The sequence below is a fragment of the Hetaerina americana genome, unplaced genomic scaffold (assembly GCF_022747635.1).
Source record: "Hetaerina americana unplaced genomic scaffold, ioHetAmer1.1.p SCAF_3, whole genome shotgun sequence".
NCBI lineage: Eukaryota > Metazoa > Arthropoda > Insecta > Odonata > Calopterygidae > Hetaerina > Hetaerina americana.
Window position 1 is genome coordinate 95537354 of NW_027286874.1, and position 16671 is coordinate 95554024.

General features: G+C 33.0%; 1 protein-coding gene across 4 annotated transcripts in view; it reads right to left on the reverse strand.

Annotated features, from left to right (window-relative positions):
• Positions 1 to 3682: 3682 nt before the first annotated feature.
• LOC139690326 (microtubule-associated protein 4-like) overlaps positions 3683 to 16671 on the reverse strand; it is a 79229-nt gene continuing 66240 nt past the window's right edge. For all 4 annotated transcript variants that reach the window (XM_071587717.1, XM_071587715.1, XM_071587718.1 and 1 more), the window contains 2 exons: positions 11165 to 11344; positions 3683 to 5878 (listed from right to left, as the gene is read on the reverse strand). In XM_071587717.1, the coding sequence (XP_071443818.1) occupies positions 5816 to 5878; positions 11165 to 11344 (243 nt within the window). In that variant the 3' untranslated portion in view covers positions 3683 to 5815. The remainder of the gene's footprint in view (positions 5879 to 11164; positions 11345 to 16671) is intronic.

The window sequence follows — 16671 nt, forward strand, 5'->3', positions numbered from 1 at the left end:
GGTCAGGAGCATAAATAATATTTTTAACTTCAACTACCTCACTAACCCCATCATGATTCAACCTTATGGATACAGTTCATGTGCTCTCCGTATAAACTTCATCATTACTGGTGACAGTAACTTCCAAAATACTTTTACCTTACTTACTTTACTATCCAGTCTTTTTTCATTGTCATGTATGACAAGGACCCAGAATAGCTGATCTAACCTCTCCTGCTTGTTGTGGTTTCTGATAAGCCAGCTGAGTAGAACTGATACCTTCTGCACTTGATATTCGGTCATGTATTGCTTTTTGCTCCAATTTCTTGGGTTCCCATGCCCCTTATAATCCAATTGATATATTGGAATGACTTATACCCTTTCTTGTTTCACTCATAGCACGCAATGTGTTTGGGTAAAATCTGGAGGCTTTTCTATAAGCAGGGATTATGTGCCTGATCTGCCCTCAAAATATATTCACATAATATTTTTGACCTGCTCGCTTCAGAAATCCATTTCTTGATTTTAAAACTGGTTTTGCCAGCTCTTGTTTTATTTCAAGGAATTTTTTCCTTGTGCAAAACTTAGGACCCATCTTGTTATGATGAATGTGTTTTAATGAATTTGCAGCCATGATAGATGCAACAGATAAAAGAGTGGCACTTCATGATTTTTTATTATGTATTATGTATCTTTCCAGAGAATACAATGGAGAGATGGTAAAAGGTATGGACAAAAAGGGGTTGCAAACTTTCTGAATACCTTGCCGAAGATTTTTTCACTAGTCTTCCCTGGAGGCAATCTGAACAGGTAGGAATTTTATGATTCCAAATGGCATGAGAGTTTAAGAATATGAGCTCCCAGAAATTCCATACCTCTGAACACCTACATTTCGAATCATCCTTTGCCTAGGCATCTAGGTCCATTGCCACATCCCATCGCCCCATGCTTCTCTGCATGAATCTGGGCCCCAACAGCAGGTCATAAATGGTTGTCAACCTTTTTTATGACTACATAGATAACATAATTCACTCCAAAACATCTCATTACAGAATGAAAATATATATCCAACCTTGCCAAAGGAGACTGCAGTTCTGAATACTTAAAGTTTAGTAAAGGATCGAGATTGGATGGCTGGGAAGAATAGTTAGGAGTAATGACAATTGTCTGTTGTAATCACGACATTGTTAACCAATTTTTGTATGCTTTCCACTCTTCCCTCCCAGAACTTTCTCTTTTTGTCGGCTAAGTGCTTGGGGAGTGGGGGTCCTCACCTCCTGCTTAGTCTTCCTCCTTCCATGCTCCTCTCCTAACTGGTCTCCCCTCATAATCTAAGTAACTCCCTACCTTCCCTCTCTTTTCTGATGATATATATATATATATGCAGGATGCGGCAAAATAACTTCCCTTCTTCAATTCAGTTTGCTTTATAAAAAAGGAAGTCATGTTGCCACACCCTGTACTTGTGAGAGTCTTCATTAGTTCACCCGATGATGATGTTTTATATTGAAACCCAAGTCCTGTCTGAAATAATATTGTGTTGAATAACTTAGTATTCTTATTAAATTTTACTTTGATAAAAGTTTCGGTGAAAAAAATTAGTTAAGTGTTAAGGACTACAAATTATTATGAGATTTGAATGTAGTAGGCAGATGAAGCAAAAGAAAAGTGTGTAAAAATGTATTCTTCATGTAATTCTTGAAGTGAAGGCTCATTCTCAGAATTTTACATAAATGCATAAGAAATGAGAATTAAAAGAAAAGTTACTCCAACCAATGGCTATCTTATAAAAACAGCTGTTGAATGTACTATAGGTAGCCAGCCATCTTCGGAACCGGGAAAAAACTGAGAATAGAAAAAAACCTGAGAAAACTCAGGAATTGAGACATGAAAACTGTTTTTTTAACCATGTTTAACATTTGCCATTTTAACCTGTAACATTTACCAAACCATGTTATTTTACGGTAAATTTGCTAGTAGAGAATAGAGGGAAATTCTGTATTCTCATGATTCGAATTTAAGAGTAATGACTATTCTAATGACTTTCGTATTTTTTTCAAATCTATAATGAGCTTACTTCAATAGTTATTTGGGTATTTGTATGATCCCAAATGCTAGCAATAAAAACATTAATAGTAACGAAAAAATTTGAAAAAGGAATTTCTACCATTGATAAACTCAAAATCAAGAACCATCTAATTGCAGGTCACCCTGAACTAATATAATAGAAAATGTGTCGCAGATTAATTTAATGTTCCATTAAAAAAGTTTTGGAAGACATTCTACCAGGGGATGGAGATGGTGCGGGGGCTAACTTACTGGCTTCCCACCCAGAGGGCCCGGTTTGAAATCCCGGCGGTGTCGAATATTTTTCAGAGGTATCTCGATCCCTACTTGAGGTGCTTTGTGGAGGGCACTTTGAGTGAGTATGCCGTCCGTTGGATGGGATGTTAAGCTGCAGACCCCTTGGCGCCTTTTGTAAAGAGTAGGCTAATGCCAATGCCGGCAATTTCTCTCCACCCTTCATCCTTTCCTGTCCATCCCCTATGGCACATATGAGCTCAGCAGTTGACATTCTACCTAAAAATAAGCTTCTATACTCTTGAATACTATAAACTTGGTAAATACAATTGAAGTTCAATTTTAATATAAAGCATTATTTCACCTTGAACTCGACTAATCTTAGACAGGCCAGGCCATGAACACAGGATAAACAGGCCATGTTCAGAAGTGTTTTAAATAAGGGGTTGGAATTGAAGGAAAAAAATAATACATAATTGTACATAAGGCAAGAATCCTAGGTAATTATTGGTATTCAAGAACCAATACCAAAGTACCTACTAAAAATACCAACAATATAGGTAATTTTTGGGTAGGCCAACATCCACGGATAGGGAGAATAGATCTAGAGCTGCATAAATGGGAAAAGTGTATTTATAATAATGACACAGAAAATGTGAAATGTAAGATTAGCACCGGTATCTAGGTTAAGAAAACTATATGCCAGTATTCACATCACAAACCCTATGTACCCACATAGTGCAACAATCCTGGACACTGATACCTAAGGCAAAAATATTTGGTCTTTCTAGGAACATAGATACTGGGACTAACTCAGAGTTTTAGGGACAAATATATGTAGTGGGTTCTGAGATGGCACGAATGGGAAGTACCTCTCTTCACCCAGGCTCTCTTGGCATAAGCCATTGTATTCTTAATAGCTGTCATGATTATAAATAAAAGTTTCTGGCGTCATTTGGTGGAAAATCTTCATATTGAACTTGAAATTAGACTTTTGGCTTTTCCACATAGAAAAAAAAATTTATTTACTGCCTAGGTTTCGTTATGGTATAACATCATCAGGTCACTGGGTGATGATGATGTTATACCATAACAAAACCTAGGTAGTAAAAAAATTTTTTTTTCTATGTGGAAAAGCCAAGTGGTTTAATTTCAAGTTCAATATGTCATGATTATAATTATTTGGAAACTTTGAATGAAATCTCACCTTTTGATAAAGCCACTTGTGGTTTTATCAAATATAATTGTAATTACATAAAAGCTTGTATTTATAATTGAATGTTATTTATAATTTGAGTGATTAATTAGTCACTTGCACACATTTTTTCTTGAGTAACCTAACTCCGTGACAGCAGCACATTAAAAGGTTTAGTGAGTGAATAAAAAAAGATATTTTGTCAAGTGTTTTTACTCTTTCCTTACATTTTACAGAACAGTATTATAAATTTTCACTTAGGTATACATACGGAATGGAATCAAATCTCAAATAAAAGCCATTTGTAAAACTATCAAGCACTGAGTGTTTCATAAATGCAAGGTATTCCTGGATTGCAATTAGTCATTCACTCCATTTCCACATATATATCAAATCAGACAAATTTAAATTCTCATATTTTTACCTATTTTAAACAATGAAATGTTTATAAATTGCAATAAACATTTTCATGCACTCAGAGTGCACTTTAAAACTTTGATTAACATGCATGACTTATGAGGTTCTCATGGAATCTCAGAATTGTGGCTGGTAAAAACATTTAACATCTGTTATTCTATTAAACTGAGTTAACACCTGCACGAAGGCAAAATATTGTTCTCATTTTTAGAGAACCATTTGCTTCAATGGTACCATATTATAAACATGCAATATGTTCTTTAAGCTTCTTTTTATTATCACTGCTGAAGTGTTTATAATTAGTCATGGAAAATACATTCTTCTCCATTATTCCCCATAAATGATTTACATTGCATTTATTGCCTAAATAAAATTGCCTGATTGCTACTAGCACCACCTTAAAATATCAGAAAATGGACAAGTTAAAATTAACACTGAATTTTTTTCTCATAAAGCACATTCAGACATTCTTTTTGCTCACACACACAGCCACATGGAAAAGATATTATATGTATAGGCATGTAAACATCTTTATCAAATTCAATTTTAAAGTTTCAAGTGATTCATCTAGTTTCATTACCAGATATACAAAAAACAAATTGGCAGAGTATATTTAAGTTAATTGTACACAACATTATACATTTCAGTCAAGGTAAAGCACAGCATATTAGACATTGTGACCAGAAGATAGCATTGAAGTGTTTTATTTACTGTTTGCTAAAAAATGTAACTAAGATTAATAATTTCCATTCATTTGTATATCCTTGTATTACATTAGGTAGATATTAAACTGGCAGTCTATAAGTAAAATTATACACAATATTTTAAATAAAAGACGTGTGAGAGACTACTGTATGTACATATAATTTCTGTGCAGATATTTAATAAAAAAGAAAATTAACAAATCATTATGGAATATCTTTGGATTAGAGAAACTATACACTCTTAATTGAATATATAGTTTGTGTGTTTATATCCACAAATATTTACATACACCACCATTCATTTGATTGTAACACTAAAAAGGTGCTTGAAGGATAAGATTTTTAATTATACACTATTTATTCATATTTTTGTTTGGAACATTATTTTGGCATTTTAATACATGCATTAAAATTCTGATATCAATATTAGATCACTTTTCAAAGATAAAATTAAGAAAATACAATTTCTCTTCACACACAGCTAAGCTATCTGAAAACTTGAATGAAGATAAGCCCAAAAATAAAGAAAATTGAAAAAATATTATGTGTTTATTCGTCTTATAATCATTAACATTTAATGATGAATATCAGTAAGTTTAATGCAATAATTTAAAAATACCTTAAAGTAAAGTGACAGGTGCTTTTTATCTCTTATTCAAAAAGTTATCAGTATTATTCTTTAAGTGATTAATTTATTTGTCAAAGAAAAATGTTCACATTGTGCATATCAGAATGCAAACGTCTCACAAGCATACATAAAATATTCATTTACAAAGATTCTGATAAAATTACAAACACTTTGTCACTGCTATGTTAATGCATTACAAGTGGAGAAGCACCAAATGCCAGAGTTTTTCACAAGGATATACAACTGGGAGGGGCAAATCATAATGCAAATATCTCTATGAATGATAAAAAATTATCAAAATCCTAGCAAAATATTTGAAGGGATTTTTTTCAACATGGATGGTAAAAGCATTTTGACACCATTTCATGTACCTATTCATACACAAAATATTACTTATAAAGAAACATCACTGTACAAAATTATCAAAACTTTTCCCTTCTCAAAATGACTGCAAACAGTGTCATATCACAACAAACACTACCGTTGGTGATGGAGAGACTCTTACTGCACTTCAAGTCAGTCAATCTTCACTGATCCAGTAGCCAATCACATAGTCAGGAACGAAGACACTTTCACTGCTTCGACTGATATCTAACTTTCTTCCACAGAATTCTCCTCAGAGAGTCGTTGTGGTGACATTGGAGGTACTGGACTCTGAAATAATGGATAGATATTCCCATTTTAGCTTGATATAAATTCATTTATTTTGTTCAAGAAATCTACAAGCTAATGATGGCTGTCGTACCAATATTCACACCAAAGGAATAGAAGCAGACAATTGTACCAAATAAGACCTCCTTCACGTGGACCATCTTGGAGGCCACATTTAAACTTGGTTGCCTATTTCTTAATGGAGTAAATTGGACGAGAAGAGTCCCCATACACATTAACAATCGTTGAATGAATTTTGATCAGCATTTAACTTTTTAATTAAAATTTTATCACTCCATTTTTTTCCATTCATAACATCATATGCACCAAAACTGAATCAAATGACTGCCTACAGTGAAATGCTGGATGGAATGGCTCGCGATTTCAAACGGCATCTACTTACATTCGCGCCAACATGAGAGAAAAAAATCATGTAAGTAGTGATATCATCTATGGGTGAGGCCGAGAACTTTTCAAATCACTCTTGTACTTTTAGTAGAGTACTATCCTGATGTTTGAATTTCACACGCTTGGGCTTAGTGAACTCTATCATCACCCACCAAACAACCTTAGGGTTGATTACTGTGTTTATGGTTTTTTAAATATTTAATAATGGTTTATTTTCTCCATAGAGTAGCCTTCCCATGGTCTTAGACTCTGATATTCATAGTCTCAGTTGTCAGCATTATTTTCTGGACTCAGAAACATAAATTGAAAAATTTCCAAATGTGAATGAACTTCATGTTTTAAATGTACGTTACTCTGAGTGGATTTACCACGCCCCTAACATGGCTCATCTCATTTTGTCCTCAGCAGCTGTCCTAGCCTGTCAAATTTGCGTTGGGTAGAACTCCAATGTTCATGTTGTCTACATTCATATCTATATTATTTTTTTGTTTTGTTGCGAAAATTACATTTTATTTTCCTTTAAACTTGTTATTAATGAAAGCAGTTCTTCAAAGCCAATGAGAATCCTTGAAGTGATCACCATCAATGAAAAAGTATTTATTCATGACTTGATTCAACAAGAAAAACCGAAGTCATCAATGTGCAAGCAAGAATGAATCTTCCATCCATATGTTGGTTAAGAAAAAAATAATGATCTAGATTTACTGTGGCACAACATTCTGAAAATGTGATATTGCATCATATGAAAAGACCAGAGTAAAACCAATAAATTGGTTCATAGGCATGTACTACAAACCTCATTCATTTATTGTCTTTATTCATTTCAGAAAACTGACATGAAATTTATCATCTCGGAATAATTTGAATGGAGATTGAGTTTTCATGTATCAAATTGAGGGCATTGCTTAGTTTGCAATTTGAAGGGCAGAAAACTTTTATTCTTACTACAATTTGCGGTGAGTTGTGGTAGGTTATTTTACGTCCTTCACACTTCATACTAAACACAAAATCCATTTGACAATGACAGATATTTGTGAATGCCTAGAGCCAATATCGTTTGTTCATTTGACTGTCACATAGTAAGTTGTAAAGCCATGCAGGCTGATATGTATTACTAAATAGTATTTACTTCATTTTGTGTTTCTCAATGTTTAGAAGTAAGGTTTTCCATCTTGTCAAATAAACAGTAACTTAGCTTATTATTGGTGTACCAAACCAGCTTAGAAGATGTGATATTTGAGAAAGCTCAAAATGCTTACTGAGCCTGATAAATTCTATCACATCCAATATGTGACTAAAAACCATGTTTTGAATGCTTTTGTAACCCTCACAGTTAGTGCCAAATGATGCCATTCCATGACTGAATAAAATTTACAAATGAAAGAATTTTTAGAGGCCACTCATCCATGTTAAAGTACCCTAGCAGGGTACCTAATACCTGGGTTCTTCAGTACCTATACCCAGGTTCCCAATCATTACTTTTTAACTGAGATATGAATGTAGGTATGTTGTTGTTTATAACAATGAATAGATGCCACTTTTTTGATATTATAAATGGAAATATATTTTTATTAATACTGAAAAATGAAAACAAAAATATGAGAATGTACTATGGGAATTAAAAAGACCAGAAGAAAGAGAAGAAATACCTCCACTGGTAAATGATACCGATAAATGATAAATTCAACGTTAGAAATAAGTTATCTACTCTCTCTCTCAATAGTAATTGACTAATCAAGGTATATTTTTGAATGATCCCAGAAATAATCACTGCCTTAACTGACACTACCTAAATTAGCACCCTGGAATAAAATAAACCATTATTAGACTCCTCATACTTCTTACCTCCCTTCCTTTTGGTCCAATATAGCTATTATTTTTCTGCTTCCACCCCTACTTTCCCCACATTCTCCCCTCTATCTACAATATACCCTGTGTCTGCCCTGTTTTTCTGGGCTTCTTTCATTTTCTCCCAACTACCTTCTTTCCACCCACATTATGCCTAGAAGTTCATTTGTTTTTCCCTATATCCATTTTGCTTATTCCTACCTCCATTCCTACATATCCCAAGGATAGTCATAAAAAGGTTATTTAATACCATTACAGATCAGCTGTTATTCGTAATTAGTGAATTCCTAAAAATTAGAATTTTCACAAGCACTCTTAAATCAGCCATAATAGTGCCAATGTACAAAGGCAAGGGTTGTAAAATGGCCATGAATTCTTAAAGATCAATTCCTTTTGAACCAGCTGGGGAAAATATTTGAAATAGTTGTCTTTCATCCTCTTGTATCATATCTTGAAACATATAACCTGTTCTCCACATCTCAACATGGATTTAGAAAAACAAGGTCCTTTACAACAGCCACATATCACATGGTGAATCAAACACTTTTCAGTTTGGACTGAAACTTTAGGATTATTTTTTGATCTCACCAAAGCTTTTGATTGCGTCAATCATCACCTACTCTTGTATAAACTGAAATTTTATGTCATAAGAGGCACATCCTACAAATGAATTGAATCATATGTAAGTGAATGGCATCAGCATGTGCAGCTCTTAAGAAATGCCTCTAAATTTGTTTCTCCCGGTAGAGAAGTAACACTGAGTGTTCCCCAGGGTTCTGTATTTGGCCCTACTTTATTTTTAATCTACATTAATGATCTACCAGATAAGCTTAAGTCAATTAAGGGAATAGACCCATTAGAATGCTGATGATACAAATATTATTGCGTCAGCTTCCTTGGAGGACAGTTTGACAGAAAGAGCAGCTAATCTAAGTAGCTCAGATTTTCAATGAATGGCATCTTCTTAACTTCCTAAAACCCAATTTAAACAAGTTCAGCCTGATTTATTTCATTAATAAAAACAAAGTTTCCACTGCAATTTCAGTAGATGCAGCAGGTGTAAGTAAGCATTCCCCAAAATCCAGTACCCAATTCCTAGAAGTTATCCTGCATAGAAACATGTCTTGAGAGGAACATATTTTCAAATTACGTAGAAAGTGAAGATCCTTGTACTTCCTCATAAGAAGTATTAGAATTTCTATGAAATTGTTGGTTCTTCTATCCATTTACTATGGAGAATTTTATTCTCATGTTACTTTCAGTACTCTCTTCTGGGGTTCATCTCCCTATGTAGGCATTACATTCAAAATCCAAAAGAGATTATATGTATTATGAGCAATGCTCCTAGTGACACACTATGTAAACCTCTCTTCAAAAGACTTGGTTTATTACCAGTACCTTGCATTTAATGTCATCTTGCATGCAAAGGGTAGTATTTCTCAGTACAGGTCCAACCACGATTACCATAGTCGCTATACAAGGACCTGCAATGACCTACACCAACCACTAGTCAGAACACACAATACTGCTCATATGCCCAAAGCAATGGGCTTAAGATTATTCCCCATGAAATCAAATATGAAACAAAAGTACCTGTTTTCAAGAAAAAGCTGTTCAATCTGTTAAAAAATAATGTGTTCTACTCTGTAAATTAATTTCTGGAATTGTCTCTGCACATCAATTCTCACTCACCAAATAATATGTAAATATAGTAGTTTAGTGTTATGTACACCTGTATGTATATATATAGTATTTTTTTCTAAAATTTTGAAGTTTATATATGACGTGTCCTATATTTGTGTATGTGTGAATATGCAAAAAATCTCCGGACAAATAAATGCATTATTCCAAAGAAACTGCGGGATTTGCCGCAACAGTAACTTTTGATGGAGTCATCCACTAATGCGTTGCATTGAAATACACTATTATTATTTCAAAAGCCACACTTATCCTCTTGCCTCCACAACTAAGTTTGCAAGCTGGATAATACTATGATCTGTATTCAAGTTTTCACTATCCTCGTCCTTATTTATTCTCTTATGGTCCCTGTTACCAGCCCTATACTATTTTTTTAAGCTTCTGTGCCTAATGTAACTATTTTTCTGATGTCCAAACTGCTTTGACCACCTTCTTCTAAAAACACCTTTTTAATTGGTGGGCCTATCTGGTGGGTTCCACCTGATGTAGTTTATGTCACACAAATTTGGATTTTATCTTAGAATTCCCATTTCAGAATCTCATTAGCTTCATTTTATTATGCCATTCACCTTTTATGAATGATGTTTACACTTTGAAATTTTTGCATTTTAATGCATATTAGCGGGTGATTCCATTAAAAGTCACTGCCATGGCAGCTCCCTCAGTTCTTTGAATTTGCCTAACTGAATTCTGGTCGTCTGCAAATTTTACTTGATTATTTCCATGCTTCCTTACTTTCTTTGTTTTTAATGGTACTAGCTTTGTCACATGAAGTAAACATTTTTATGTTCATTCAATACAAATGTTTTAATCCTTTATCTAAACAATCATGATTTTATATACACACATGTGTGTTTATTCAAAATAATTGCTTTATTAACTTATGTGCCATGCTTCCTAATGCAGCTTATTTATTCGAACAATATTAATACCTCAGAACAAGTAAATACCCTTCATAAAAATCTTTAAGGCACTATCAGAAACTAATAATTGAGAGCCAATTCTTACATGACCCTTACTATCAAGGTTAAATTGATAACCTTAGATTTATTGTAGCATGTCAAAAGACATGAAAATCATCAAACATGGCTGAATGCAATACAGAAATAAAAAGGCAAGAATATCTATGCCGCAGTGCTGCTATCCAAAAGAAGAGCTGATCACCTAGCAAGTATAATTGACATATCTTTGGAAGATACATGCTGATGTTCTTTGTGGTGCTGAATTAGCACACGTGACTTAATATTGTTCATCAAAATAAGTATGTACAAGGTGAAATGACAGATGAAAAATAAGTCCTTTTTTCAAGCATTTGAAAGTTTTCAGGATTTTTACCTGTGCACCGGAAGCCACACCTTCTGAGCTAGCTTTACTGCTGCTGCCTCCTACTTGTTTAAGGTAGTTTTTATCATCAAAAATCTTGCGTTCACCACCACCAGGCTTGTGCTTAACATTATCCATAGATCCAATTTTACTCTGAGCTTTGTCTTTAAACTCCAACTTCTGACACTCAATCTGTAGGAATAAATAGAAAAAGAATGTATAGATGATGAATTAACAACTGTTATACTCATACTACTATAATGATATGAAGTAAACATAACTTAAAATTATAACATTGCGTAACACCATAAAACTGTCCATTTTCATAAACATAGGGTATAAACCTTTAACAGAATGTTTACTCTTTTGTTTAGACAAATGGTAGGTGAGGCAAAATACTACATACTGCAACGGCACAAAGGTTGAAGGAAGCATTGGACTTTTGCTCATTTCAGTCACAATAAAGCGTACAATGTAACACATGTTCATAAACAAATGTTAACATGTTTGATGAAATGAATGAGATAGATGGAAAGATTAACTTAAAACACAAATCAATAAAAGAAATGAGAAGTTGAGCTAAAAGAAATTTCTCCTTGTTTGCCAAGTAATAAAAATTGTCAAAGATTTCCTCAGCTATGTCCATAGTAAAAATGAAAAAGAAACCAAACATTTCAACCAAATAAGAGGGACAAATGTGGAAAGTAATGACTTCATTCCCATGAAAATCATTCAACTCTTAAGAGAGATGGCATAAGGAATATTATAATAATGTTTTAAGTGAAAAAATGATAAATATTACAATTCAGTCAGGGTTACTTGTATAACAAACAAAAGAACAATAAAATTACTTTACTATGTAATTTGTCACTGAAAATATAACTTTAACCCAACATCTTAGCTACATGGTCTGTTTTGTAAATTCTGCATTGGGTTTCCTTTCATTTTGCAGTTCAAATATTAAGGAACACTTTCAATGTGTTTAAAAAATATTATATTTGTTAACACTGGTGGTAGTCTGTTGGGAGTAATGTTTGGTAACTGGCTGAAAAGTCGAGTATTAAAATCCTGGGCACCCACAGCAGAAGCATAGCTGCTGAATTATTTAAGTACCAGAACTCTCTGGGGAGTTGCAAGTGGCCGAGAAAAAGCTATTCCCCTGCCCTAAACATGTGACTGCAACTTGCTTTATGTTTATAGGTGGTTTCTACCTTTACCTATCAAACCAGCCTTCAAGCTGAAGATTGTTTCGCAAAATTGAATCATGCGATACTTTTCTTGGATAAGTATTTTTAAGGATTTTCCAGTATCTCAAAGATACCATGTTTCTACTGATTATCTGTACATGACTATCACAATATAATTTCGTTTTGTTCTTGTGATTTCTTATGTCCTTTTAATTTAGTCTCCCATGAAAATTCATACTTCAATACAGGACCAATCTAACAACACTAGAAATATTTTTTTGCTTTTGGTAGAAGATGATTTAAAGAGGGTTAGATACTCAGTGAAAGGGAAGGTGAGCTCATTCCACATTATACTGTTCCACTTCCATTACTCTTCCAGCCTATAAAATATTCCACCATTTGTGACAACGTTCCTTTTCCTCATTACCACTAAAGCCAATCATATTTTTAAAAACTTGAAATTACTAATCTTAATGCTTGCATTGCAGATACTATACAGGTGATAAGGAACAAAATTGGGAGGGGAGAGGCTTGTAAGGAGTGAATGCTCTTTAGAAATGAACAGTGAAAGCTTATGCAGACTAGCTTGAGGATATATACAAGTTTAAATGACACCAGAATTTGGAACAAACATCAAGGGAGCACATTCTGATGACATTTCCCTAGTTCTGGGAGCTAAATTGGTACCAATTCCTAGACAAGTGAATGCCCAATATCCTCATTTTTTATGAGTAACTGATTTTAGATGTATGACCATTAATTGTGATTAAAAATAATTGCTTGTCAAGTGCTAAATGATTGAAAATATTAAAACATTATTCAAATGGTATATTATGAAATAGTTGCATAATTTGTGAACTGGTTTTTTTTGCTGTATGGCTGGATACTTCTGGCAAAATTATTACAACTATGTATCACTACCTACTTTCGCATCTCTAGTAGGTTATTGTCATCACTCAAAGAAAATGAATTTTGATTCAGAAACAGCTGTTTTCAGTTGTGATTCCCTCAAGTTTACAACTTCTTAATATATTTAAAAAAGCTGACACAAATGTTTATTAAAATTTTTTCATAATTATCAAAAGTTATACCTTGGCAATGAGAATAAATCATGCCCAATGTCAATATTTTATCCGAAAAAAGACATATTGCAGTCCTTCTTACTGACATTAGCCATCAGGTTTATATACATAATCGATACTGCATAATCAATTGGTGCATTGCTAATCCAGCTTTACTTAACCAATTCAATCGAATATAAAACAAATTTCTATATAAAACAGCATAAATACAAATATATTCATATATTAGATACCCACATACTGCACTAACAACACCCAAGTTTTTAAACATCTTTGAATTTTGGAAAGCACCTATTTATGGACATATTATTACTTAAGAGATTTTTTGTTTAATATGAGGAATATCTCAAATTAAGGTGATGATAACAAAACACAAGATCAAATTATTTTATTAAGTATCTGCTACTGAAAAGGGAACATGAAAAATAATTAATGGGGAATACAGTATCATTTGAAATTCTGAATAATTGATAAGGAAAACCACTATGCAGCATTAAAACATCCACTTCCATTGCAGGGTATAGACATTGTATGCAGATGACCTTCAGTTAGAAATAAATGAGTAAACAACCTATTCAACCTGGAAAGCTTAATTGAGTCAGGCTTTAAAATTATAATATTTTCATTATAAGGTAGGTTTATTACTGTAGATGCACCACTTTACATTCAAACATTGAATGAGAAAATAGTGGATAAATTAAAATTTTAAAACCCAAAACATGTCCTGCATTCCTTATTCAAAAACATTGGATCCAGATTTTGTTAAAATGTTGACAAAATGTATTTCACAGTCTTGGAAAGACGTTATGTTTTATTTATTTTACATCTAAAGGTAAAAACTTGATGCGAGTGAAATTAATGCAATGTAGGCTATTTCACCAACATAAAATTAAAACAGATGCATTTAACCATTGTCACAAATGGGGAAATCTTAAACACAACATTTTTACAGTAATAAATAATCTTCAGAACCAGGTTAACATGCAGGATTTCAGATATTTTCTTCATAGGACTCAATAAAGAATGTCAACAGAGTGAGTTACTTGTCTTGTTAGTGACAAAACCTTATCAAAAACCAACTTTTTCTCATATTCTAGATATTATTTTGCTTTCAGTTCTAAGTGTTCCTGTATAAAACTTGGTATTTTTATTATTGAAGTAGGTAATTACATTACTGAAAATTTTAATTAACTAGAAGTTTTGGATTAACTGAATATCAATTGTAACCAGAACCATATGTATGTATGGAAATTTTATTTTTGTGGCATATATGCTCTGGGCATTTCAGAGTTAACTAGATGGATATATAAGAACAAACACAGCTGACATTGTAAAAATATTTTTTCTTATGGAGCAGATACCTGAGACTTCATTTAAATGAGCACACTGGTACCAAAAATTAAAGCGTTATTAGTATCGTTACAGGTTAATAATAATTAATCAAAACTAAAACATCATTTTTAGCTTTTGCAACTTCAGTAAAATTGGTTACCAAAAGTTGAACACTCTAGCTAGGTATATTAGGCACAATAGAATATCGGTATTGTAGCTGCCAAAATGAAACTATTTTAGTTAGAGGCTGTCTTTTTGGCTTTTTGTATCCCTCCCCTCATTGTATGCATTTATAAGATCTTGAAATAAGGGACATAATGTATTCATCCACTGGATTTTATTTAGGTACAACTACTTTCAATGCTAGCTAGATAGCATAGCTAAACGCTTAAGCTTTTTAACTAATCGTACCTCAATTAATTCCAGTAGATGAATACATTGTGTTCCTTACTTCATGAAAGTGAACTTCCTCATAGTAGAGTCATAAACAATCAAATTCATCCATGAAATTTGAGCCCTCATTTAATTCCCTTATGATATTATTGGCACTATTACTAATAACAAACTGGCACTAAAAAACAAAAAATTATTTAGTTTTACAAAAGCAAAATTACACTCTTGAAAAACAACTCTTTATTTTACCGGTATAATACCTGTATGCAATAAAATGATACAAACATATGAGAACTCTTTGCTAATAAATGCTTAAATAATTTGAAAATGAGTTTTATTAGAGAGTATATGCACAAAGTCTTCGTAGGTGATTAATGATAATTCAAAATCTTTCTTCATAAGCAAAATAAAATATTTGTTCTTTCTGTTCCCATGAAAAAGAAACAAGCACAGTACAAGGGGGTGAGTGCAGCCATTTCATTCAAAATTAAATATAAAAACTGAATTTTCAAGGATTACACAACAAATAATTTTGAAAACAATCACTTGTCCAAAGTTTCTTGAGTCAGTCTACCAACAGCTCAATCAGCGCTAGTAGGCAAGCTGATTTGATGACTCCATTAGCTTCAGGTTTTGTCCTGATGAAGGTCTAAATTGTAATCGATGACCCACTCCACATTCCCTACCCTAGATTTGCTATCTTCACACAGGATAGAAAGAACTTATCACCCTTGATGCACCCCTAAGTGTATAAGATTCACTCCCAAGGAAGATCATATACTCGAGGAGTTTTATGCTTTTTTCATTTCTTTTTTTATTATCTGATAAATAGAATCAAAGTGGAGTTCATTTAATTTTTGTATTTATATGAAGTGATCCTGATTTTTAAGGCAGTCTCTCTTATCTTATAATTCTGTTGCTCTTAGAGACCTTAATAATTGAATACATTATTTTATATCTACTCAGTAGTAAACAAATACCTTCATTATTTTAATAACAAGTAACCGTGAACTCTTTTCTTTAGTAAGCTAGGCTGCACAAGGTAATATTTCGAGATTACTGTGGGGAAAAAGCAGTTCAAGAATATCTATATTTTTGGCTAACTTGGATGTGCCCTTTTCACAACTTTGAGTATGACCTAACCCTGAACAGGAACTGAGTTAGCTCTTCATGTTAATGCATTAAATTAAACATTTTATACTAACAATATAGAATAATAAATGCCTCATTGATTAGCAGTCACCACACAAATTTGTTGCAGCTAAAAAAGTGCATTAATAAATCTTGAATATGATTTCTTCTGAACCTCTTTCCTCCTTGAAGAAAACTTCATACAGTAGGATACATCACACTTTCTAAAAGCCGTATGTAATAAAGGAGCAGCCCCTAAGGCAAGTTCACATTTAAGGGTGAGAACCAGCCTTTCACATGACAATGTTTCCAGAGATTTTCAGGTTTTTAGGACTTAAAAGCCTAGTTTTTTATATTTTATCAAACATAAGAGTATTTCAGTTACTTGGAAATA